Raw genomic sequence first — 25,129 nt, 5'->3', positions numbered from 1 at the left:
GTAAGCGCGGGCCGCGGGCGACGCTGCGAGACCGGGGCGAGCCGGGCGCCCGCGCCGCGGGGACGGCCCGCGCCAACATGCGGAGGCCGGCGGCGGCGGCGGCGGTGCGGGAGCGGGAGCGGGGGCCCGAGCGGGCGCTGGAGCCGGAGCCGCAGCGCGAGCGGGGCCCGGAGCGGGGGTCCGCGCCGCGCTGCTGAGGGAGCCCGGGTCGCTGCCCGGCCGGCCGGGGGCCACGGCCACGGCCACGGCGGAGTCCCCGAGGTAAGGACGCGCGCCCTCGCCGCTGCCACGGCCACGCGCCGGGCCGCGGACCCCCGCCCGCCGGCCCCGCACCTGGGGCTCCCCCCGCCCACTGACCCCGCATTACAGCCCCGCCGCCCCGCTCCTCGCGCTCTCACCGGACGGCCCCTTCCCCCGACTCGGGCCCTGCGGCCTCGCGCACCCGCCGACGCCTTGGCGGCGGCGCTCCGGGCCTCCCCGACGCCTGGCTCCCGGCCGCGCTGCCCCCCGCCCCCGTGCAGGCTCGGCGGTCGTCCGGGGACCCGGCTTGAGACCCCGCCGTCCACGGAGCAGCGCTCCACTGCGCCTCTCGCGGCCCCGGGGGGCAGGGGGCAAGGGTGCTCGGGCCCATTGCCCCCTGCCCGTGACCCCGCACGTCCCCCCTTCGACCCTGGACCCCTGTCCCGGTCCAGCCGTCCCTGGCTTTGTGGGCTGGAAGGCCCCGAGGGGACAGCGGGGCCGGCGGGGACGGGGCCTGCGGCAGGGGGGTCTCGTCCGCGGTGACCTGTTGCGGGGCCCTGCTTAGGAGCGGCCGCCTCGGTGTGCCTGTGCCCTCCCCTTTCCGCCCGCGCCCCCGGTTTTGTTTTCCGGAAACACTTGGGATCTGGGAGGGGGTGCGCTGTTTGTGCGCCGGGGGCGGTGGCCGCGCCGATCTCCTCCCTGCCCCCCGCCTGCCCCAACTTTCTCAGGGATGCTTTGGGGGGGTGTTGCTGGGGCTGTTCTGGGGAGGCCTGGGGGCTCTTGGCGTCTGGGCGGTAGTGGTTGTGTGTGGGCCGTGCCTCGGAGGGCTCCAGCACGCCTTCTCCGGGCCCTCTGGCCACTTCTCAGACTCGGGGGCGTCTGCAGGGCGGCCCTCCGCTGCGTGGGGCCTCCGTCCTCGCCTGCAGGACATGGCCGGCTCCGCTGGCGTCTCCAGCCCCACAGGCTGCTGCGGCTGGTGGGTGTGAGAGACGAGTGGGAACACAAAGGCTCCAGTGTGGGGGTAAGGTCCGCGGGGCCTTGGTCTGGTCCCTGGCGGAGGTGGGCCCTTGACAAGACAGGCTGGGAACCAGGCACGCAGGTTCGAAAGGGGGAAGTTTGCGGTTTCGCTGGTAGTTCATTTTCTGTTTGCTTGTGTCTCCACCAAATTGTGCCCCAAGAAAGGGAGCCCTGCAGGCAGATGGGCAGGCTGGTGGGTGGGCATGGGCTGTGGTACCCCCAGGTGTTCTCTTCATCCTCGGGGGGGCCGCGGTCCCGGGCCTGCTGGGCCTGTGGAGCTGCGACCTGTGTGGTGCGGTTGGGGAGGGAGGTCTGAAACGAGGGACTGGACATACCTGGCCCACCCCGGGGGTGGACAGAACCCCAGGGGCTCTGCGTGGGCCGTGGGGCACAGGTCTTTCTGTCTGTCTGGCGCTTGGACCTTGCGTAAAGGGGCTTCGCGTCTGATGGGGACGCCTTCTCGTTTCTCGAGTGGACTGGGGATGAGTGGCTCGTTACGTGGCTCTGGGTGTGTCCCCGCTCTGTGATGACAGAGCCCCTGTGAAGACAGGCTTCTCTGAACTGCTGGTTCTGGTTCCAGCTGATTTTTCTCCTCTTTTTAATTACACGGTCATTACCTCTGGGTTGCGAGAGGAAGTAGGTGAGGTTTTTTTTTTCCCCCGAAGTTGAAAGCCTCCCTCTCTGTTCATCCCAGCTCGGGGGACGCCAGCATGCCGCCAGTAGGCATTCCAGACACCCACGGGGTCACTCGTGTCCGTGCGGATTTACTGGGACAGGCCTGCGGGGCCCCCTGTCCTGTGGTGGCCTTTCCCCTGGGATGCCCAGTAACCGCTTGTTCCATAGTGGACTTTGTTGAGTTCCCCCTTTCTCCCAGCCCCCTTGGAGCTGCCCCAGGCCACCTCACGAGCAGCGGGGTCCGTCGTCCTGGTTGGGGTGGGGCCGATCTCTGTCTTGGCAGGTTCTTTCCAGGTGGGCCCTGTCTCCTCCTACGAGGAGGTGAAGTCCATCAAGGCCCTAGGTCTGGTGGTGGGCAGAGGGCTGGGGGGAGCAGGAGAGGTGGGGCGCTGGGGGCTGGGGGCCACCAGCCTTCAGGCCTCTGGTGACATCGGCAGGTCAGCATGGTCGGCTCTGTTGGGGAGACAGGCGCCTGTAGGCACGAGCCGGGGCGTGCTGGTTGGGGTGGCGGCCAGCATCACTGCCTTGCTGGCTCGCGCTGGGCCGCAGGGCGCACTGGGGAGAGCTCTGGCGACTGCTCGGGAATGTTCCCACGGGCCAAGTCTTTCCACGTGGTGCAGTCAGTGGGCCTTTAGGGAAAGGGAGAACCAAGCCAAGGTCTGGTGGGTCTGGAAGGCCCCCACCTTGCGTGGCTTCGAGTCTGCCCCCTTCCCTTTTGGGGGACCATGCTGGGCAGCCTCCTGAGTGCCTGTTGTGCAGTCGAGGAAGCAGAGTCCTGAGTGACCTGCTGGGTATGGAGGCCTGGGCCCTGATGAGGCCAGCACGCATACCTGTGCCCCTCGGTGCCCACGGTGCCAGGCAGGACTGGCCCCGGCAGGAGTGGGTGTGCTGGGAGTTCTTGGGGCTCCTGCCGGCTGGAGCTATTGTTCGTCCTCACCATCCCGTGGGTGCTGGCCTGCCTTGGTGTCTCCCTCTCGGCCCGTCTTCCACACGGGGCCCTTGTGGTGTGGGGGTCCACTCCCAGGGTCAGAGGCACTCTCGTAGGGCTAAGTCCTTGTGCCAAAACCCTCAGTCTTGCTGCTCACAGGAGCAGGCTGTGGTTCTGGGCCCTGCTGTCGCACCGGCCCTGTCCAGGCCCCGTCTGGGGTCCCCTCCGTTGGACGGCCTCCTGCATGGTCTGCTCACCCTCAGGGCAGCTGGAGGCCCATTTCTGGGAGCCCCCGCCCACCTTGCGACGGGTCCTTTCTCTTCGGGGAGCTCGGTCGCATCCACGGTTAAGCGTCGTTACAGAAGTTTTGTTCCTTAAGCTGCTCTTGGTGTGTGTCGGATCAGCTGATGCACCAGAGCCGGGGTGCAGAGTCGACCTCGGGTTCTGTCTGCTGAGGCTCCCGTCAGCAGCCCCCGCCCCCCAAGTCAGGTGCATCTCTCTTGGCAGGTGGGCAAGGTGCCTGTGTTTCTCACGCTGTTCAGAGCCTCCTGCCAGGACCGAGTAGCTCCGGGGTGGGTCCTGGGATGATCCAAGGCGGCCCTGGGCGGGCAGTCCCTGTTTAAGAGGCGGAAAGGGACATACTGCGTTGTTGTTGGTTTCTCATTGGTGTGTGATATTTTAGAGTCTTTTTTATTTATTTATTTATTTATTTATTTGACAGAGAGAGATCACAAGTAGGCAGAGAGGCAGGCAGAGAGAGAGAGAGGAGGAAGCAGGCTCCCTGCTGAGCAGAGAGCCCGATGCGGGACTCGATCCCAGGACCCTGAGATCATGACCTGAGCCGAAGGCAGCGGCTTAACCCACTGAGCCACCCAGGCGCCCTTGATATTTTAGATTCTTAGGAAAATTGTGTGTAAAGGGAGACGTCAGCTCTCCAGTAGTGTCCGCTCTCTAAGTGAGGGACACCTCATCTGCTTTTGGGTCTGGAGACTGAGCCCCCGTCTTAGAGAGCAGGTACCTGTCTCCCCTGCAGATACGTGGCTGTGCCTGTCCTCGTCGTTTCTGCTTGCTGTGGTCCCAGGATCCGGCGGGTGGGCACAGAGTGAGCAGGGCGGCCGCCTCAAGGAGTGAGCCTTGGCCCACCAGGCAGGGAGTGGGCCCAGCAGAGCCCTTCTGCAGACCTGTGGCCTTGGAGGCTCTGGACAGCACCCCACGGTGAGGCGGTGCCTCTCGAGGCTTCCCCCCAGAGGGTCTGGGACACTTCCGTCTCCCCAGGTTCACTTGTGTGTCTCAGGGATTAGATTAGATTAGATTAGATTAGACAGAGACTTCAGGAAGGCTGAGGGCTTCCGGGAGAGGTGGGTGTGGTTCATTGGGACACAGGACACCTGAGGGCGCTCTCGCTGCTTCTAGAAATGGTCTTGGGTGTAATTCCGGGTCTTTACAGAACCTTTACCGTGCCGTGCAGGAGGCTGTGTGTCCCACGAATCATCCCCAGTCCACCACCCCCCCCCAAGCAGCTCCGCATGCGAGCGTGGGGCCAGGAGGGCTGATCGGCCTGGGCAGTGAGCCCTGGGGCCCTGAGTGCACCTCCTTGCCCCAGCAGTGCCTTCCCTCCTGCCTCTCTGCTTTGACACCCGCGGGGAGGCTGGCGGGAGCTCACTGCGGGCCCCTGCTTGGGGGCTGCCTTCTTTTTGCTTAGGCTGCACCGACGGGCCTGTTGGAAATCTGCTGAGGACATGTTCTGTCCCCGCGCCCTGACACCGGGGTTGACGCGTTCCCTGGGGGGCTTCCTGGGTGCTGTGGGGGCTGAACAGCTTCCCGGGCCCCACCCACTTGGTGCCAAGAGCCCTCCAGTCATGACGGAGGGGACGTCCCCAGGTGCCACCCACGGTTCCTGGGGGCAGGATGTCCCCGGTGAGAGCCTTGCCCTGGAGCCGCTGCTGGGAGCCCAGCTGAGAGTGGCCTCCCCGAGCGAGAGGCTTGTGGCCGTGGGTCCCAGGTGCAGCCCTCCATTGTGTCCTGGAGCCGGACGTCTGAGGACGAAAGCTGGGAGAGGGCTCTGGGGCTGGTCCCCCAGGAGCCGTCAGGGGTGCGGCCCGGAGCTTCGGGCTGGGCTGCATTGCGGCTCCTGGGGGACCACGTCCAGAGCCGCACCTGGCGCCGGGAGTCCCCGGAGCTCCTCCGCAGCCCGGCGGGAGGGGCTGGGCGGCTGCGGAGAGTGGACGGCCGAGGCACAGGGGCCCAGCCCCGAGGTTCCCAGTGCACCTTGTGGCCCTCGCCCAGGCTCTCCAGGGCCCGCTCACCCCCTGGGCCTCAGCTTCCCCGTCGATGTGGTCTTGGTGGTCCTCGGCTTTTGGCAGTGACCAGGGTTTCTGAGGCACAGGTGCTCCAGATCTCAGGTGGAGAGGGGACTCGGGCCACGTGGGTGGCGGCCTTGGCGCAAAAGCAACAGGTGGAATTCATTTTATTTGGTTAAACAGAGATCACGAGTGGGGGGGGAGCTGGCTTCCCGCTGAGCAGAGCGCGCGGCGCAGAACTCAGTCCCAGGACCCTGAGACCCTGACCTGAGCCGGAGGCAGAGGCCTAACCCACTGAGCCCCCAGCACCCTGTGCAGGAGGCGTTGACCCTGCTGGTCAGTTCCTTCCTGCTGACGTGCGTTTGACACTTGTGGCCCATCGCTCTCTGGGAGCTAAATTTTCTTTCTTTTTTTAAGGTTTTATTTATTTATTTGGCAGAGATCAGAAGTAGGCAGAGGCAGGCAGAGAGAAAGAGGGGGAAGCAGGCTCCCCTCTCAGCAGAGAGCCCGATGCGAGGCTCGATCCCAGGACCCTGGGATCATGAGCTGAAGGCAGAGGCTTAACCCACTGAGGCACCCAGGTGCCCCTGGGAGCTAAATTTTCATTGGAAATGCTTGATTTTAAGAAGTAGCACAGAATTGACCAGAAAACATTTGTGGCCTGGTACGCAGTCGGTCAGCTCTGCTGGCCCGAGGACTTGAGCTTTGGACAGACAGAGCTACTTTGTGGGAGCGTGTCCCGTGTCCTCCAGGGACACCCTCGCACCCGCTTCCGTGTTGCGGACCGAGGTCCCTTGTTAATGGAGCTCCTGGTGTTTTTACCTGCTGTTCTGGCTGCCGGTGCCGGGCTGTTGCGGGGTGGGGTGGGTGGCTGGTGGGCCTGCGGGGTGCGCGGTGGGACCTTCCGGGTGCCGTGGCAGCTCCCAGCCCGCACCGACGCCGGCCTCAGCCCCTCGGGGAGCGCCGGGATCCCGGGCCGTGAGCAGGGCCGCGTGTGCGTTCTGAGGGGCCTCCTGGGCGCCGGGCGCTGTTCCAGTGTTGGGGGAGGCGCTGCCACGTGTGTGGCCAGAGGCAGGGGCTGGGTAGCTCGGGCTTGCTTCTGGTCTGTAACGGTCCCCACTGCCGCCTGGGTCTCTGGTGGTGGGGACAGGGCGGGAGGGGGCTGGCCGCCTCCCGAGGGCCTTCGGTGTGGGCTCCTGTGAGGCCCCTGCATGTGCGCGGGAGAGTGGGGGCCGCGGCGTCGCCCTAACCGGCCTTGGTGAGCGCTGGGGGGGTTCTGTGAGCTCAGGCGCCCCGGGCCAGGGCCACGTGGACTGGGGCTGTCCTGGGTGGCTGTGGCAGGGGGCATCCTCGCCCGGGGCCCCCCAGGGGTTGAGGCGCGCAGGTTGGGGTCGCTGAGCTCTCACGCAGGGGCGAGTCAGCCGGTCCCCCTCTCCCCGTGGCCGCCGTTTCTGCGTCGTTGACTTCCTGTGGGCACGGCCGGGCTCCGCGGAAGCGCCTGCGGCGGCTCTCGCAGGGCAGGGGTGCGGCCTGGGCGCCGGGCGGCTCGCAGGTGCACCTTCCGTCCGCACCCGTCCCTCCCAACCCCCTCCCTCTGCGGGTTCGTTTGTGTTTATTTAAGGCCTTCTCAGGATCTGAGAGAACGCGTGTGCGCCTGCACGCGTGGGACGCGCCTGCGGGGAGAGAGCCCGGCAGACTCCGTGCGCAGCGCAGAGCCCGACGTGGGGCTCAGTCCCGCGACCCTGAGATCACGAGCCCCGGCCCCAAGCCCGGAGTCGAGGGCTTCACTCACTGAACCCCCAGGCGCCCTGTGGCTTTGTAAACAGCCTTACTGAGACACCCCGCGCTGCGCTTTTCTGTTTTGAGTTGAGATGTAATTTACAGAACCATAAAAAATTCACTGAAATGTGCACTTCGGTGGTTTTTAATACATTCGTAGTTCTGTGGGGCCATCACCTCCCTGCCATTCCAGAGTGTCCCGTCACCCCTCCCCAGCCCCGACCCCCACAAGCCCCTTTCCGTCCTTGGAGGGGCCTGGTCTGGACGTGTCACACGCGTGGACTCCCACCCCTTGGGGCCTCCTGTGTCCTCCCCGGGTGTCGTGGGTTCGGGCTCCGCCCCCAGGGCTGGGGGGGGGTGCTCGCTCCTGCTGGGGGCCGAGGCCATGCCCATGGGCGGGGGACGCATGTCTGTGTGTCCGTGGGTGGCCACTGAGGTGGGGGTTGTGTCTGCCTGTCGGCTGCTGTGAGCACAGCACAGTTTTGTGTGGACGCATGTGTCCACTCTCTGTGGTGGACCCCGAGGAGCAGGTCGCTGAGTCCCTTGACGGCTCCGTGAGTAACTCTGAGGAGCCGCTGACAGTTTTCCTCGGCGGCCGCTGCCGTGTTCTGCACTCGCTGTGGGTGAGGCCCCCGGTCTCCCCGTCTTCACTGATTCCGTGGTCACTGTCTGCATCCTGGCTTCTCGCGCCGTTTCTGCTTCCTGGATTAGGGTCTGACCCCTCATGGGGCCATCTCTGCCTCCTTGCGTCTGCCCCATACCTTCTAGAACCCTGGGGTTCCTGCAGCAGCTGTGTGGGGGCACCCAGCTGTCCCGTGGCCGTGGACTCCCTCATCCACGCTCCTCTGAGCAGGTGCACGCAGTGCCTCGGAGTGGCTCGTGGGCCTCATGAGTCAGTGTCCTGGTTTTGGTGGTTGAGTTGTTGGAGGGACAGTGAGCGGGAGAGCGTATAAGCAGGGCCCGGCAGAGGCAGAGGGAGAAGCAATTCCCCACCGAGCAGGGAGCCCGATGAGGGACTCGATCCCAGGCCCCTGGGATCACGACCTGAGCCGAAGGCAGACACTTCACCAGCGGAGCCCCCCAGCTGCCCCAGTTTGGGTTTTTGCTAGTAGCCCTTCTTCCGGAGCAGCCGTGAGCGGAGTTCCCGCACAGGACAGAGCTCCCGGGGCCCCACGCGCGGGCCCTCCGCTCACGCCGCACGGCCGCGCAGTGACAGGCGGCTCCGTCCCCTCCTTCACCCGAGATCCTTGCTCTGTCCCGGGACCCCGTCCCGGCCCCACGGGATTCCCGTTGTCCCTCTGCTTCGGACCCTCCGGGCCGGGACCCTGAGTCCACTGTTCCTCGTGTGGTGCCCTGGGAGGTCGCAGGAGGGCTGGCCGGGGGTCCTGCAGGACGTCCCCAGGCTGCGTTCGTCCCATCGGGTCCCGGCTGCCCACGCGGCTCCTGCCTGTGGCCACTCACGGTGTCTCCCAGCGGGGCTGCACGCTGTTCTGGAGCGCAGAGGTGTGGGATCCAGGTGTGGCGAGACCGCACCCGCCCTGCAGGCCTCCGGACGGGTCCTGCCTGCCCCTGCCCGATTCTGGTCTTGCTGGCTGGCTTTGCTGTTCCTTGGCTGTGGCTGCGCCTGCGCCTGCGGCCTGCCCTTCCTGGACATCTTTGTCCTCTCTCCGTGAGGACACTTGTCTAAGGAGACAGCCTACCCTCATTTGCCAGAGGGTCCCATCGCTGGGGCTTCAGACATGCCTCTCCAGGGACACCAGTGCCCACCCCAGGGACGGCTGCAGCAAGTGCCTTGGTCGCCCTGGGCCTGCCGGGACGGGGGTCCCTGGGGTCTGTCGCGTGCGGTGGGATCGCCTGCCCCCGCGATAGGGGTTAGCTCTATGGAAAGTTACGGACGAGGGCGCTCCTGGGTGGCTGGGAACGGTCGGAGGAGAGGCCAGCGCTGGCGTGTGGCAGCCCCGGCGTCCACTGAGCCCCCGGCCCGCGCCTCGTTCCTCTTCCGTGAACGTGACTGGTGACTTCCGGGCTGGACAGACGGCCCGCCGTGGGCCACGTGCGGGGCATGGCGCGGGCTGCCTGAGCAGCAGGGCCCAGCCCAGCCCACCCCTCGGAGCCCCCACGGCCGGGGAGGCCCTGTGGACGTCCCCGCCGTCCCCCGTCGCAGGACCGCAGTGCGCCCCGCTCATCGGCCCCGAGCCCTCCCGCTTCCCTTCGGCTCCGTCTCCGCTGTTTTCAGACGCACTGGACGGGGCGCGCGACCCCACGGCCCCAGCAGCTCACCCAGGGATCTGTGTCCTGCCAGGCTTTTTGGAGGCAACGTTTCGAAGCAGATCCTGGGCGTCCTCTCCTGCTGCCTGCCGGGGATCCTGTGCCCAGGTCTTGGGGCCGCCCTCTTCCGAGTCTCTGCTTGGTGCCAGCGCGTGGGCTCGGCTGTGGGGCTTGTCATCGGGGCCTCACCTCTCTTCTGTGATCCGGTTCATTGTGTGAAATCCCAGGTCTGTCGGAAGATCGCAGGGCAGGCACTGGGAATTCCGGGGCTCTGGGGCCCAGACCCGGGCCACGTCTGCACAGCTGTCCGCGTCGGCTGTGCCCGAGCCACTGGAGAGCAGACTCTGGCGGCTGCTGCCCGTGGCTGCGGCGGTGCCCCTGTCCGCGGTCCCCCAGGACTCAATGCGGTCTCCGGGCGTCTTCGTGGCCACTGAGCGGATGCTCACCGTGGCCCGAGGTCTTCCACTCCCGCTCGCCGAGCAGTGGCTTGTGTGTGGCACCCACTGAGGACACTTGTCCCCGAACTCGCCCTCGCTGGTCACCTGCAGTCCTTCGTCTGGGACTCGCAGTGCATGACCTGTTCCCCGGAACACACTCTGCGCTGACCTCGCCGCGGGGGGCCTGCCACCCTGGGACACTTACTTCTCTGTCATAACACGACCTTGCAAGTGACTTCGGACTTCTGGGCTGTGACCACGAGGTCGGTCACGTGTCTGGGGTCCAGATCGCCCTTGGGACTGCTGTGTGGACACCAGGCTGTGGCACAGGGGGTCCTGGGAGGAGGCCTGGCCTCCCCGTCCTCAAGGCCCCGTGAGACGAAGGTGGGTCCGGCTCAGGAGGGATGTGCGTGGCCAGAGATGCTGGGTTGGGGCGCAGCCTGGATCCCACGGACGTGGGTGCTTGCCCGGGCCCAGGACAGCCTTGGAGGGCCCTACATCTCAGGAGGTAGGCTGTCTGCGTGCACCTGCTCCCGGACCTGACCCGGCTCTGGGATGGGGCTGCGCTGGTGATGTCAGCCAGGGACTGTGACATCACTAAGTGGACACAGTCAGAGAAGGGGGTTCTTGGGGCCTCCACCAGGGGAGCTGGCCCCTGGCCCTGACAAGATGGAGGACCCCCAAAAAACCACGGCAGGTAACTCATCTGAGGTGGGTGCTCACAGAGGAGCACAGCCCTGCCCCAGAAAGGTCTCCACAAGGCCTGCTCGGCGGGGACACGGGGGCCGCCTGGGCACGCGGTCTGTGGTCCTCTTGGTCGGGGCAGGCTGAGGCCTTCCCTGGGTCAGGGGGCCCCGGGGGAGCTGCCCTGTGTCAGGAATTGGAGGCCATGTTGGTTGAGCAGAGACTGGGTTTATCTGAGGCCTGTGGGGGGGGAACGGGAGCCCCTTCCCCCGACACGGTTACTCTTAGGGGTGGCACCTAGGGCTGGGCAGGGCTGGGGCTGACGGCAGACACTCCCGTGCCCTTGGATGGCGGGTTACCCGGCTGGACCCCGGCACGCCAGGCTGGCACCTGCCCGGTCCTGGCCGCGTTCAGTGGTCCCACAGGGTCCCCCTGTGGGTCCCATCTGGCTTTCAGAGTGGACCAAGGCATGACCCAGAATGCCCCTCTGTGGCCCGTGCTGGGTGGGGTGGCCTCCCAGGGCACGCTGAGTTTGGCTGCCTTCTAGAACGTCGGCAGGTCCGTGCCGCCTGCTGGTTGCGGGGAGGTGGCCCTGCCGTGGGGGTGAGGAGGGGCTTTTTTCCTCAGAGCTTTCCCGGGAAGGGGTCAGACTGAAGGGCTTCTCCCCTGCCACCACGGTGCCTGCTGTACCCCGAGGGGGGCCGCCGCCGACCAGCTGGGGCCAGCGTGGGGCTTGGGAGAGCTGCAGGTACAGGCCGCTGGCACAGTGCCGGGGCCTCTGCGGGGCAGCGCGCCCCCGCGTCCTTCCCGTGCTGCGCCCAGGCGCCCGGTCTGCGCCATCTGCCGGAGCCACTGGAGGCCCCTCTGGCTGGGGAGGCCGCCAGGGGCCGCTGGGGAGGCTCACACAGAGGAGCCTGTTGCTGGGTGGGCCAGCTGGTGGACCCCTCCCCGTAGAGGGTTTGGAGAGAGAGAGAGGGGTGTGGACGGTGTCCCCAAGCCCCCAGCATGGCACCCCCACGGTCAGGATTCTCCATGGCAGCAGCAAGAGGTGTCTGGGGAGGGGCGTGCTGCGAGACCCCAGACCCCGCCGTCACAGGCAGCGGCGGGGGTGAGCACATGGGTCTCTTGGAGGGGACCCCAGGAACCACCCCAAGGCCCAGGGGTCTCCCTGGCGCTCTGGTCTCCGGAGGGCCGCTCTGCGGGCCCAGAGGGTTTGCGCCTGGGTCACGAGGCCAGGGGAGATGCCCATCTGGGGGGGGGCTGCTAGGGATGGCCCTGTGCCGCCGGCGGGGGGGCTCCCAGGAGGAGCGGGGGCTGAGGTCCTGAGGTGTATGGGCCACAGAGGAGCTTCTCCCGCGTGCCTGGGGCGGAGCCGTCCCGGTAGGTCCGCAGGGAGTGGCGTCCAGAGCCAGGTGTCCCTGCCTGCAGAGGGCACCGCGGAGCCCGCCGCAGCCTCCCAGCCCCGCTCCCAAGGTCTTCCCGCTGAGCCGCCTGGCGGCTGCTGGAGCCTCTGAAGAACAGAGACCCACTGGTTCCTCGGAAAGTGCCCCAGGTTTGAGGGGCTCCGTGCCAGGCCCCAGGACAGAGAGCAGGTGTCTGTCTGTCCGGTTGTCCTGGCTTCCTCTGTGTGGAGCCTGTGTTCGGGACCCCCCCTCCCCAGCTCATGGCTCTGAGGTCCCCGTGCTGGCTTCCAGCGCGCTGCCTTTGCGGGGAGCCCCCGGGGCCCCTTCACCCCTGGATCTCCCCCCGTGTCAGGAGAGCGGCCCTCGGAGACGAGAATGGTCCGTGTCCCTCGCGGTCTTGAAAACTCCGGCGGCTCCTCCGTCTGCAGGACTCTGGGCCTCTGCGTTCGAGTCTGTGCGCGCGTGTGCCTGCGTGTGCGCGGGTGGCCGGTGCCTGGTGGCGCTCTGAGGGAAGGAGAGCGAGCATTCGCGGGGCAGTAGGTGGGCTCGGGGGGCCCGTGGTTGTGGACCCCAGGAGGCTCCCGGGGGAGCGGGGAGGGCGCCGGGAGCGTGAGGGGCATATGGGGTGTGTGCAGGCGGCTGTGGCTGTGGCTGTGGCGTCCTGCCCTTCGCTTTGTACCGGAGAACAGGTGTTTGTGACGGAAGTCCTGCCCCGGCTGGTGACCGCGTCCTGCCGGGTTCTGCTCCGTCCGGCCCTCCAGGCCGCTCCAGACCGGGCCGGGCCCCCTCCGCTCCCGGGGCCCCCACAGAGCCGTCCCGTCCTCCGTTCCCTTTTCACGACGACGTTCCGCCGCAGCCGCTCTCCGGGAAGCCGGTCTGGCCGCCGCTGTCTCCGTCGGCGGCGGAGACGTGTCTCGACAGGAGCGGGCGTGCGGGGAAACGTGGGCAGAGGCGCTGCCGCCGCGCCGGGGGTGCGGGCGGGAGCCCGAGGAGCGCTGGGGGCTTCCGGGACGCGGGCAGCTGCGATGTCCGTCGGGCCGGCAACGGCGCCGCACCCAGGACACCGGCCGCACGGTCCGCGGAGGCCCCCTCTCAGCGCCCAGAGACGGACGCGCCCCACGACGCTCGGGGAGGGAGCCGGACACAGAAGGCCCCACGGGGTGTGCGTCCACGCGTGTGTCACGCCCAGACCAGCCTCCTCCACGGACGGGAGGGGGCTCGGGGGTGATGCCTGATGGGGTTGGGGTTGCTTTTTGGGGAGATGGAAGGTTCTGGGATGCGATCATGGTAACGGTTGGGTAACTGTATTAAAGACCACTGAACTGTGTGCTTTTTTATTCTTTTTATTTTTTAGATTTTTTTAAAAAAGTTTTTAAAGATTTTATTTATTTGACAGAGATCACAAGCAGGCAGAGAAGCAGACAGGGGTGGGGAAGGAAGCAGGCTCCCCACTGAGCAGAGAGCCCGATGCGGAGCTCGATCCCAGGACCCTGAGATCATGACCTGAGCCGAAGGCAGCGGCTTCACCCACGGAGCCCCCCAGGCGCCCCCAACGGTGCGCTTTTCAAGGGTGACCAGTATGGGGTGTGGGTCCTATCCGTGGTACGGGTGACGGCAGAGCAAGGACCGAGAGAAGGGCGGGGCCGTCTGCCCTCTCCTGGGGAGGGAGGTGCTGTCCGGCTCCTGTCGCGCGGCTCCCGTGCCCCCACGGCGTGCCTGGGCCGGGGCCTGGCTCGGGCCAGGAGGAGGGCAGAGCCCATCGAGGGCTTTGCTGTTGTTTCACAGGAGATAGGTATTTCCTATTAACCTCTAACGTATTACCGGCTTCAGAGGTACCGGCGTGTGACTCGTGTCCTACGCAGCTCACGGCGCTCCCCATAGCACCTGCCCCCCGATGCCCGTCCCCCAGGGGCCCCATCGCCCCCCAGCAGCTCTGTTTGTTTTCTGAGGTTAAGAGTTTCTTACGGTTCGTGTCCGGTTTCATCTGTGTTTCGTTTTCTCCCGCGGCCCCTGTGCTGCCGCCGTGTTTCTCCGACGCTCGCGTCCGTGATGCCGTGACCGTTGCCCGCCGCTGGCCGAGTTCACTCGGCGGACCCGGCTCTAGTTCCGCCCACGTCATCGCACGGGCAAGATTTCGAAGGGGGTGTGTGCGCGCCACGGCCCTGGGCCATCCCCCTCCCTGAGCACGCGGCCCGGGGATCCCCTCCGTGGGACCCCTGCCTGCTCTGAGCCAGCTGCACCCAGGACTCTGGGTCTGGCCTGGGCCGCGGAGCAGGGGTCCTGGGGGCCCCCCGAGGGAGAGGCAGCACCATCTGTGCCGCCGCGCCCCTGCCCGGGAGAGCTGGCAGCAGCACTGGCCGCAGGCAAGCAGCCTGCCCTCTCCGTGTCCCGCCTGCCAGCCCCTGCCCACTCAGTTAAAAAACCCGGCTGCCTCCCTCCACGGTGAGCTCACCGTGCCCCTGTTGCCTTGTTTCCGTCACCTGGTCCCGTCAGCCATGCGTGGACATTCCGGGCAGGTGTGGCAGGCCTTGAGTACTGGAGGGGGACGGGTGTGAGCTGGGGAGCGGCCTCTGGCAGCCGGGGGTAGGAGAGAGGCCGGGGAGGGAGCGGAGGGCGGGGGTGGGGGGTGGGGTGGGGGAGAGCAGGTCAAGCAGGCTCCGCCCCCAGGGCAGGCGCCGGCTGGGGCCTCGCTCACCACCCTGAGATCACGACCTGGGCTGAAACCCAGTGTCCTGGGTCACACTGCATCAGCCCCCGCAGGCACGCGGGCGCCCCACCCTGACTTGAGAGGGGGGCGCTTTGGCTGGCGGAGTTGGTGCTTTCTCTTTGAGCAGATCCTTTGGCTTTGGTGTGAGCAGTTGGCGGGGATGGAGAGAGGCCGGGTCTGGCTGAGTCTGCTGGGTGGGCGCGGGTCTGGGAGGGCCTGGGGACACGGGGCTGGAGGCCGCTGGCCGGGGTTGTTTCTGTGGGAACCTGCCCCTCGCCACAGCCAGCTTGGGTGGCCGGCCCCTTCCTCCCTGTATCCTCGGCACTGCTGGTACCCACCCTCCTCCTCAGCCCTCCCTGGCTCCCGCATAGTCCCTCCGGCCCAGGCTGGTCCCGCTCTGGCAGCTGCGGACCAAGTGAAGCCTTGCCAGGGTCAAGGTTCCCTCCAGCCCCGCCTGACTACAGGCCACAGTTCTGCGTGGTTAGGCCCACCTGCACAGCTCAGGGTGGGGTGCGGGGGGGGCGGTGGGACGGCCCCGAGGCATCCGAGGTCCGTGGTAAGGGTCCGTCAGCCTTGGGCCCTCCTTGCTCTCTCTGCACCCAGGCTTGGGGCTCCACAGCTGGCTTTGGGGTTCTGAGGCCTCAGTCATGTGCCTGGCCACCCCCTCTGCCGGGGGCTCTGTCCTCGAGTCATGGGGCTGGGGTCCCTCAACAGAGCCCACCCCCCACCAGCCTGACCTGCGGCATTCACAGGGGCGTGAGTCACTGCACCCCTGTCCCCCAGAAAGTCGTGGGTCCCACTCTCACCTTAGAAGTCCTTCCAGCGTGCGGGTTCACTGCCCAAGCCTCTCGTGGTGCTACCCGTGGGTCCCCCCGCTGGTCTGGGACTGTGTCGTGGACACGTGTGGCCTCCTAACCCCTGTCTTTGTTTCTCTACCAGCTGGGAGCTACGAGATTTGAGGCGGCGGGACCTGTCAACAGAATGTGTCCTCCCCCTGCGTGCGACCCCGAGGCCACCGAGATGAGCGCCACGGCCGGGCCCCGGCAAGCGCCCGCGTCTCACTAGCGGGGAGCCGGGCCACCATGGTGTTGTAGCCCCAAAGAGCCGGCCGCAGCCGTAGGTCTGCCCGGACCCGGGATTCGCAGCGGCAGAGTCACCGTGGAGAGGCCAGGGTACCACAAACTTATGGATTTTGACAAGAAAGGAGGGAAAGGGGAGTCGGAGGAGGGTCGGAGAATGTCCAAGGCCGGCGGCCGGAGCAGCCATGGCGCCCGGAGCTCGGGGACCAGCTCAGGGGTCCTGATGGTGGGACCCAACTTCCGGGTCGGGAAGAAGATAGGCTGCGGCAACTTCGGGGAGCTCCGGCTAGGTGAGCCCTGTTACGCCCGGGCACGGGGGGGCTGCCCGACGGGGCTGCGGCCCCGCTCCCAGCTCACTGCGGATGGTTGGGACTGGAATGCAGGTAACTGTGAGATTCTGCTCCCCGGGGGGAGCTTTCGCCGCAGGGTGGAGCCCTAGCCTCGACCTGTGTTTTGGGAGCTGTGTGCCCCCCGCTGTGCAGGGGGGACCCACGTGGGAGTTTCGAGCTGGCGGGGACAGGGGCATTAGCCGGTGAGATGTGTGCTCAGCTCTCGCTGAGCCCTGGAGCCGCAGGCAGAGCCCGAGCCCGCCCCCAGCCTGTGGCCCTGGGAGGCGGGGGGTGGGGGGTCCCGTCTGGAGCCAGAGGCACAGCACAGCTGCTCAAGGCACCAGCCCTGGGCTTGGGCCGTGGAGCCTCACTGCTTGTCTGTGGCTTTAGGACGCCCGGGGCTCGGGGTTTGTGAGCGAGCAGACTGCCGGGGCTGGGGTCCGATCTCTGTGTGCTGGTCGAGGGGGCAGGTGGGGCTGGTGCTGGGCTCAAACGGTGGGTGCGTGTGCCACCGAGGCTGACGAGCTTGCGGCAGAGGGCAGCGGCGTCCGGCCCTCCCGACAGCCTGCGGTCCGTTCCACAGCCGACCCCAGACGGAGCCACCCTGCCCCCGTCCCGCTGCCCTGTTAGCGTGTGCATGTGTGCACACCCGTGCTCGCACAGACGGGGCCCAGTGCCGGCCTGTAGCCTGGGGACTACACAGGCCTATCTTTGGGGTGTTGGGGTCGGCAGCCTCCACAGTCCGGGTGTGCACAGACTAAGGACAGGGCGCGTCGGGGCCGTGGGGTGCCGCAGTTTTGGACTTCGAGCCTTTTTCAAATTGAAGGGCTTGGTGTTTACTGCCAGGCTTCTGCCCGCATGGTCTTGCGTGTCCCTGCTGCTGCGTGTGTGGCTACCTGGTTCTCGGTCTTTGTGACCGCGCCCCGTCGTCCCTGTCCGTCTTCCCACTCGGGGACGTGCAGCTGCGCACAGATTTCTGCCGCTGTGGTGCACGCGCTCCGTGCGCCCTCCCCGAGTCGTGCGCAGATGTTTTGTTAAAGCGCCGGGTCGCGGACAAGGTGTGTGCGGACGAGAAACTGCCAGACGGGCCCCCGCAGGGACGGCGACATTTCTAAACTCCCGTGGGCAGCGTCCGAGGGCCCGGGAGACCCACGGCCCTGTCTGAGTTCAGGCTCGTCCGGCCTCTCTGCTTGGAGCGTGCTCGGGGACGCCGGATGGGCTCCGTGTGCATTTCCCGATGATTCCTACCCCCCCGTCCATTGTGCGTCTTTTTTCCGGGCAACTCGAAGGTTTTCTCTTTGCCTTTGGTTTCAGACCTCGATTCTGCGTGGTTTAGGGCAGATTTCTTTGTGTCTGTCCACGGGACTGAGTGCGCTTTGCAGACCTGTGTGACTCCTTTCCGGTCCCTCGGAGCAGCTTCGGTCCTCTGTCCGGCTCCTTCCTGCCTTCGTCTTCGGGCCTTTTGCATCCCCCGACCCGACGGTGCGCACGAGGTGCTCACGCTCTCTGCGGCCCCCAGGCGGCAGGTGTTCCCAGGGCCCGTGGCCTCCCTTTGCTTCCGTCCCATTCGGTTTTGCTCGTCCGTACGTTCACCCTTCTTCCCTCCGCCGCGTCTGGCCTGTTGTTGGAGCCGCTGGGGGTGAATCTTTCCTTCCACGCTCGGCGTTTCTCACTTCTCTGGACGCCCCGTTTCCCCCTCGGAGGTTCCCATCTGCGTGTTCGTGTCTCCCGTCTCGTCCTTTGAGCCTCACGCGTCCTCGTGACGGTTAAACGCTGAGCACCCAGCAGCCCTGGCTCCGCTTTCCTTGTCACCGCCTCGCTCGCCGCGTCTCGCAGCCCCGGCACTGCCTTCCCTCTCCACTAGAGCGGCGGGTGCCGCGTGGGGCGTCTGTGTGACACTTGGCCACGGAGGCTCATCTTGACATCATCAGGGGTGGGCACTTGGCTGAGAGCAGACCTCACTCGGGCTGGAGTCACCTCTGTCCCATGGCGAGGGCGTCCTGGCTTCTTAGCCAGGGGTCGGGGGAGCTCAGGGGACCTCCACACCTGGATGGTGGCCGCTGCAGCCTCCTGTGGCCCCCAGGGATCTTCCTTCTGCTCGCCGCTCTCGGGAGCACCAGTGACTCCGCTGACATTGGTGAGGCCCTCTGAGCCCAAGGCCCTGACCGCCTCCAGCTGTGTGCGACTCCCCACTTCAGACACAAGTGGGCACGTGGGCACACGCTCACCTTCCACTCACTCGGGCCTTCAAGGACGTTGGCTGACCCAGGGCTCACGCAGGCGGTCCGACGCCGCTTTCTTCCGCAAGACCCAGTGATCAGTGACTGAAAAGGGTCCGACCCCTCAGAGGTAAAGACTCCTGCTGCGAGGGGCGCCTGGCCGGCCCCGTGGTTGGGCGTCCGACTCTTGGTCTCGGCTTGGGTCGTGGTCTCAGGCGGTGGCATCGAGGCCCGCGTCCGGCTCTGCGCTCCGCGGGCGGCTGCTGGGGACTCTCCTGCCCTTCTCCCCACTCGGCCGCTTGCCTGCTCGCTCTGTCTTCGAAGTCTTTGGAAAGACCCCGTGTTTTCACAAGGAAGCCGGTTAGCGGCGTGGACGGGCCTCAGACAGGTGGCGCCGTCAAGCAGCGGGTGACAGAGCCCCGTGTCGCACACGTGCGTGAGGACGCCGAGAGTCTAGACGGGCAGGAGGGGGGCCCCGCCAGCTCGCCGGCCGGGCGTGCGAGCCCTGGCCCGGGGCCTGGAGCCGGAGCCCCGTTCCGCTGCTGAGAGGACGGGGGGACACCACATTAGAAATGGGCTGCAGGCGTGGAGAGAGGCTCCGCAGAGCCGCCGTCGAGTCGCCATGGGGCGCGGAAGGTACTCGGCCTTACCGGCCGCGAGTGAAGGCGCCACGTGAGTCGCACGCCGCGTGTGCAGCACAAGCAGCGGGCCGGGCGGCTCGGCGTGGCACCCAGCCCTGCGGGGCGTGGGAGAGCGCCCTGGGAGCCCGCCGGCGTCCTCGGAGAAACACGGCCGGAGCCGGGAAGGGGGCCGGGCACGGTGGAGCCCCCTCGGTGGCCGCCGCGGGCGGGCTGCTGCGTCCGTGTGGAGCTGGCGGGCTCCCACGTCTGCCCGAGCTCATCGCGGGGGCCCGGGAAACGCCTCCGCGGGTGCTGCTGCGGCTGCTTCGCAGGGCTCTGCTCTTACTAGAAGTGAGGAAGGCGGGCGCCCAGGGGCTGTCGGTGAAGCCGCTGCCTCCGGCTCAGGCCATGATCCCAGGGTCCTGCTCAGCGGGGAGCCCGTTTCCCCCCTGCCTCTGCTGCTCCCCTGCTTGTGCTCGCTCTCGCTCAAATAAATAAAATCTTAAAGATAAGCAAATAAAGGCGATGATCCGGTGACAGGTGCACGGCCATTCAGTGGGGTAAGGAGCAGGTTCACGGAGGTCACCTGGGGCCTGAGGGGGTGGGGCTTCCCCACGTGGTGTTTCCGTTTCCGTTGAGACTTCCTCGTAAAATGTTGAAGAAAGAACGTAAGAGGCAAAAGCTAGTTTTCATCAAAAGCAAGGAAGCGGGGCTTCAAGAGAGCGTCCGATAAGCCTCTTGGTCGTCCACGGTGTGAACGGGGTCTGCCAGGACACGGGGCCTCGCAGTCCGCCCCTTCCTGACTGTGGCCCGCCTCGGCGAAGACGGGAAAACAGATGGAGAGAGCGGGCTGGGCGCCCCGCACGGCACGGGCACGGGCAGGGGCCCAGGCCCGTGGCGGCCACGTGCTCTCTCGAGGCGCCGGCAGAAGCGAGCTTTCCTACTTGGGCAACAGCTGGAGAAGAAAAATGGAAACACACTGCCGGTTGTCCGCGTGCCGAAGCCTGCCAGGGGCCCGCAGAGTGACTCGGACAGGCTGTCACGCGTTCCCCAGCGACACCTGCGGACCCCCCGAGACGTCACCTCGCACGTGACGGCCGGCGGCTGGGGGGTCAGGTGTCTCCTCCTCGGGTTCTCCTGAGGCCCTGCGCAGCGTGTCAGGGAAGCGGACCTGTGCACTCTCGAACCGCCCCTGGGAACGAGGCCCTAGGATGGCGGAGGCCGCTGGTGCCACAGACCACCCGGAGCGCGCCTGGGATGGGGCGGGGACTTGGGGGAGGGGCTGGTGGGCCGGGGGAGCCCCCGCGGCAGCCTGGGAGCTGGTTCACTGAGACAGCGCGGTGCGGGTGACACCACGATGGGGGAGTAAGCTGGGGCCTCTCCCCGCAGCGGTCCTCCTCCGGGACAGTGGGACAGACGCACGGCCTCCCGGAGGAGCAGGTATACCGTGTGGGGCCACGTCCGTGGCCTTCCAGGTCCCGTGAGGCCGGTCTGAGGGCACAGGCCAGGGTCGTGCCGGGAGGAGCTGCTCTGTGGGAGAGGGCAGCCCGGCTCCCCGCGGCACAGTGGCTCCCGGAGGGGCTGGGGAGCGGGGCCGAGCACCGGGCAAGCCCTCCGTGGTGCCGCAGCTCACCCGACCTCGGAGCCACAGGGTGCGGGACCCCTTGACAGAAGCCCTGAGCTGCTGGCCTAGGCCGGCTCTCCAGGAGCCCCATCTGGGGTTTCTGGCAGGTGAAACCTGGGCCGCGGCTGGTTCCGGAACTCACGTGTTCGCAGGTCTCCGGGGTTGGGTGTGTGGGCTCTTTCTGTATGGGCTTCTGGAGGTCCTGCGGGTCAGTGATGGGCTCGGGGAAGACCACGTTCCCCAGGCTCTTTTGAACCTGTGAGGCACACAGATCTAGCCCCCGGTGTGCTGGCAAGGCAGCCAGAGCTGCTGTGGGCAGGGTCTCACTGGACCACGGTTCCAGCAAGGGGGAGGGCCCTGGGGCCTCATTCCTTTCCGCACCACGAGGGAGCTCCCCACGCCCGATGGCCAGGGGTGGAGTGCCTTCGGTGAGTCCCCTGCAAGACGGGACCTGGACAGGCCTCTCCGTGTGGCTTCTTGCCAGGGGGCTGTGCTCCACAGGGCTGGGGTCTGCTGGCGGGAGGGACGGAAGGAGATGAGCCAGTGGGGGCGGGGGCGGGGGCGTGGACTGCTCTGGGGCTGGTCCTGGGTAGAGGCTGAGCAGCTGTTAGAGGGGAAAGGGGTGGGGGTGTTCTCGGGAGCCCTGAGGGGCTGCTGCAGTCAGACAACACAGGCTGAGGGGAACGCTGCCCTCTCCTGCTTTGCTGCCGAGGGAGCTAAAGAGGGACCTTGGGGTCACCATGGGTCGTTTTCTCTCTTTGTCTTTTTAGATGGGAGAAATTGGAGCGAACTGGTGTGCTGGCAGGAAGGAGTCCCTAGAGAGGAGTTGGGAGCGGCCTGCTTGAGTGGGCGGGCCTGGTTGGTGGTGGGAGGAGAGGGTCACCTGCCGGCGGGACCTCGAGGATGGGGGGGCCGATGGGGCCACCCGTGGCGGGGCAGGGGGCCTCGTAGGCGTTCTTCTCCTTCCCAGGACGTGGCCAAGCTCAAGGGGGTCTGCCGGGGAATCGGAGGTGGCCCCCGGAGGCCCCTGGGTCCGCTGGGCCCCCTGCCGGGGCACTGCGGCTCTGACCCTCGTCTCTCCTGCAGGGAAGAATCTCTACACAAATGAGTACGTGGCTATTAAACTGGTGAGTCTGGGACAGAGCGGCCGAGAGTCTGGGTGGGGGGCAGGAAGAGAGGGGGTGTCACCTGAGCTCAGACTGGCCCAGTGGGTCTCCTGGGTGGCGGTGTTGCACACGGTGGGGGGCGGGGGTCACCTGACCGTCTGTCCGCCTGCCCTTCCCAGGAGCCCATCAAGTCGCGGGCGCCCCAGCTGCACCTGGAGTACCGCTTCTACAAGCAGCTCAACGCCGCAGGTACGGCCGAGCCGGGTGCGCAGTGCGGGGCGGTGCCCAGGGCGCCCCGCGGGCCCCACATGAGTCTGTGTTGCCCGCTGCAGAGGGCGTCCCTCAGGTCTACTACTTCGGTCCGTGTGGGAAGTACAACGCCATGGTGCTGGAGCTGCTCGGGCCGAGCCTGGAGGACCTGTTCGACCTGTGCGACCGCACGTTCACGCTCAAGACCGTGCTCATGATCGCCGTCCAGCTGGTGCGGGCTGGGGGCGCGGGGGCGGGGTGGGGCGGGGCGCGGGGCCGGGCGGCGCGGGGCCCTGACCGCCCCCCGCCGCCGCCCCAGATCACGCGCATGGAGTACGTGCACACCAAGAGCCTCATCTACCGCGACGTGAAGCCCGAGAACTTCCTGGTGGGCCGGCCGGGCAGCAAGCGGCAGCACGCCATCCACATCATCGACTTCGGCCTGGCCAAGGAGTACATCGACCCCGAGACCAAGAAGCACATCCCGTACCGGGAGCACAAGAGCCTCACGGGCACCGCGCGCTACATGAGCATCAACACGCACCTGGGCAAGGGTGAGCGGCGCGCGGGCCGGGCGGGGGGGCGCGCGGGCCGCGCTGACCTGCTCTCCCCCCGCAGAGCAGAGCCGCCGCGACGACCTGGAGGCGCTGGGCCACATGTTTATGTACTTCCTGCGCGGCAGCCTGCCCTGGCAGGGGCTCAAGGTGGGCGCGGGGGCGGGGGCCGGCGGCGCGGGGGGCCGGCGGCGCGGGCTAGGCTGACCGCTGTCCCCGCAGGCCGACACGCTCAAGGAGCGCTACCAGAAGATCGGGGACACCAAGCGGGCCACGCCCATCGAGGTGCTCTGCGAGAGCTTCCCAGGTGAGGGCCGCCCCCGCCCCGCGGCCCCGGGCCGGCTGACCGCACCCCGCCCACTGACCCCGCGCCCCCGCCGGCTCCCCACAGAGGAGATGGCCACGTACCTGCGCTACGTGCGGCGCCTGGACTTCTTCGAGAAGCCGGACTACGACTATCTGCGCAAGCTCTTCACCGACCTCTTCGACCGCAGCGGCTTCGTGTTCGACTACGAGTACGACTGGGCGGGGAAGCCCCTGGTACGTGGGCGCCGGCCCTGGAGTCCTGGTTCCGGCCGTGGGCGGGGCCCCGGGCGGCGGGGCGGGGGCAAGGGGCGGGGCCCGGGCGCGTGGTGGGCGGCCTCAGCAGTGCGCCCCGCACCCCTTGCAGCCCACGCCCATCGGCACGGTCCACTCCGACCTGCCCTCGCAGCCTCAGCCTCGGGACAAAGCCCAGCCACACAGCAAAAACCAGGTGAGGGGCGGGGCCGACGACCCCGACCTGGGGGGGTGGGGCAGGGCCCACCTGACCCGCCTGCTGCGCCCCCACCCAGGCGTTGAACTCCACCAACGGGGAGCTGAACGCGGACGACCCCACGGCCGGGCACTCCAACGCCCCCATCACAGCGCCCGCGGAGGTGGAGGTGGCCGACGACACCAAGTAAGGCCCCGGGCAGCAGCCGGGCACGGGGGCACCTCGGGCCCCCTTCCCACCCGGTGCCCCATGTCCGTGTCCCCTTGCCCTCCCGGTGCAGGTGCTGCTGCTTCTTCAAGAGGAGGAAGAGAAAAGCCGTGCAGCGTCACAAGTGACCCTGGGGCCGAGGCGCCCCGACCCCTCCTGCCAGAGCCCCCCAGGGCAGTCCAGCCCCGCCGCGCGGCCACAGCCAGGACGCAGACTGCAGGGCTGGCCAGCTGCCCGCCTGCCCCTCGCGGGCTCACTTCCTTCACACGAGACTTTGGCCGAGAGCTCCTACACCCGTGTCTAGTCCTTCCCTCCAAGAGCAGTGGCAGTGGGACAAGGAGAAGCCGCGGGGGCCGCCGCCCGCCGCAGTGAGTAGTGGCCGCCCGCGCCGCCCGCCCTGGTAGTCGCATAAAGTCCAGCTTGTCTCCCTCGATCCAAAGGCCGTTTTCTCGAGGGGGCACCGTGGGCGTCGCTGCGGGGCGAGCCCACCCTGGGCTTCCCCGGGCCACCGGGGAAGGCGGGGTGGGGGAGGCCCCGACCACTTGCTGCAGCCCAGCCTGGGCGGGCGGGCCCAGCCCCGCGGGGTCTCCTGCTGCTGCTGCTCGTGGAGCCGAGTCCAGGGCCCAGAGCCCCAGGGGCGGCACCTGCTCGCGCTCGGGCTGAGGTCTGTGCCCGGGCTTGTGCGGGTTCCTCGCGGCCGGGCTCCACGCCCCGGTGGAGCGGCAGGAGACAAGCGCCTTAAAGCCCGGTCCCAGCCCCGCGGGACGTCCGGGCTGGGCAGCCCTGGCGGGAGTCGTCCCCCTAGGCCCCCCTCGGGCTGGAGCGGCCCTCGGGCTGGAGCGGCGGGCCGGCCTGGCAGCGGGTGGGCGTCTAGGCCTTGCTTTACACCGTGTACAGAAACGGCACTTCGGTTTCTCTGACGCTTCCTGGAAGCCATAGAGTTTAGGGGCTTTTTTAAAAAAAATAAAGGAAAATGAAAGAAGTCCTGAGCGTGGTGTGCAGTGTTTCCGAGAGGCTGGGCGGAGGCAGCACAGGTGCGCCCGTCCCTAGGAGGGGCAGGCCCGGGGCGCGACCCTGCTCCCGAGTCGGCGTCAGAGCTCCGGGCCGGGCCGGAGCTGGGCGAGGCTGCATTTGGGGGCTGGGGACGCCGCTGTTGCCCTCGTCAGGATGAGCGTGGAGGACGGGTACGGGCCGGGTCTCCGTGGGCCTGGCTTCACACCGACATGTCAGAGACCCCGGCAAGGCGGCTGCTTGCAGGAGAGGTGGCGGGGCTGGGGCAGCCGCACGGGGTCCCCGCGCGCCTGACAAATGGGGGCCCGGGACAGCCTCCTGTGGGGCCTTGAATGCAGCACAGAGGGACACGGTCTCGGTGGCTGCCGGGCTGCCCGTGTTCACCCAGCGCTCACCAGGTTGACACCGCCGTGGCCTGGGACGGTGTTGGGGACGGAATCTTTGGATGTGGTGAGGGTCGGTGAGCTCATGTTGGGGGGGGTCTCCCCCTGCTGGAGGGATGTGGCCGAAAGCAAAGGGAGTGAATCTTCGCAAAACCAGGACGTGACCCTGTCCACCTGGACAGGTGACTTGGACGCGAGTGAAGACACGAGACCCTCGGCCCGCACTCGAAGACTTCTGCGAAAGTCATCTTGGATCAGAAATTCAAAAACTAAAGACGGAAATGGACAGAACTAGGAGCGGAAAGAGCTTGAATTCAGAAGGAAATGGAGGGGGAAGAAGACGTGAGGAACGAGGAAGAGTCCGCAGGGCCGGGCGTCCGCGAAAGGGCCTGGAAGCGGGACAGAGGGAGCGTGAGGTGCGCCGGGAGGAAGGCCGGGGCCGCCGGGGAGCGCCACGCCGGCAGAGCCTTTGAAGAAGCACGTGGGAGCGGCCTGGAGAGCCTCTGCTGGGAGAACATTCCAGGTGGAGGGACATCGCCAACCCCACACTGAACGG

The 25,129-nt window shown here is 67.4% G+C and overlaps 1 protein-coding gene across 2 annotated transcripts; it reads left to right on the top strand.

The window, feature by feature from the left end:
• The first annotated feature begins 137 nt into the window (after positions 1 to 137).
• On the top strand, positions 138 to 24,161 carry CSNK1G2 (casein kinase 1 gamma 2). 2 transcript variants are annotated; one of them, XM_044254648.1, is made up of 12 exons: positions 138 to 261; positions 15,378 to 15,807; positions 21,396 to 21,436; positions 21,595 to 21,664; positions 21,748 to 21,896; positions 21,984 to 22,218; positions 22,288 to 22,368; positions 22,441 to 22,525; positions 22,610 to 22,758; positions 22,889 to 22,972; positions 23,052 to 23,158; positions 23,253 to 24,161. In XM_044254648.1, the coding sequence occupies exons 2-12, from the start codon at positions 15,624 to 15,626 to the stop codon at positions 23,481 to 23,483; spliced, it is 1,416 nt and encodes a 471-aa protein (XP_044110583.1). In that variant the 5' UTR covers positions 138 to 261; positions 15,378 to 15,623; the 3' UTR covers positions 23,484 to 24,161. The 2 variants fall into 2 exon arrangements, with proteins under 2 accessions (XP_044110583.1, XP_044110585.1); XM_044254650.1 differs by having other exon boundaries at positions 139 to 261; positions 22,283 to 22,368; positions 23,253 to 23,380.
• The last annotated feature ends 968 nt before the right edge of the window (positions 24,162 to 25,129 follow it).

This window comes from Neovison vison, chromosome 6 (genome assembly GCF_020171115.1).
Source record: "Neovison vison isolate M4711 chromosome 6, ASM_NN_V1, whole genome shotgun sequence".
NCBI lineage: Eukaryota > Metazoa > Chordata > Mammalia > Carnivora > Mustelidae > Neogale > Neogale vison.
This window is presented reverse-complemented; position numbering and strand designations above follow the sequence as displayed.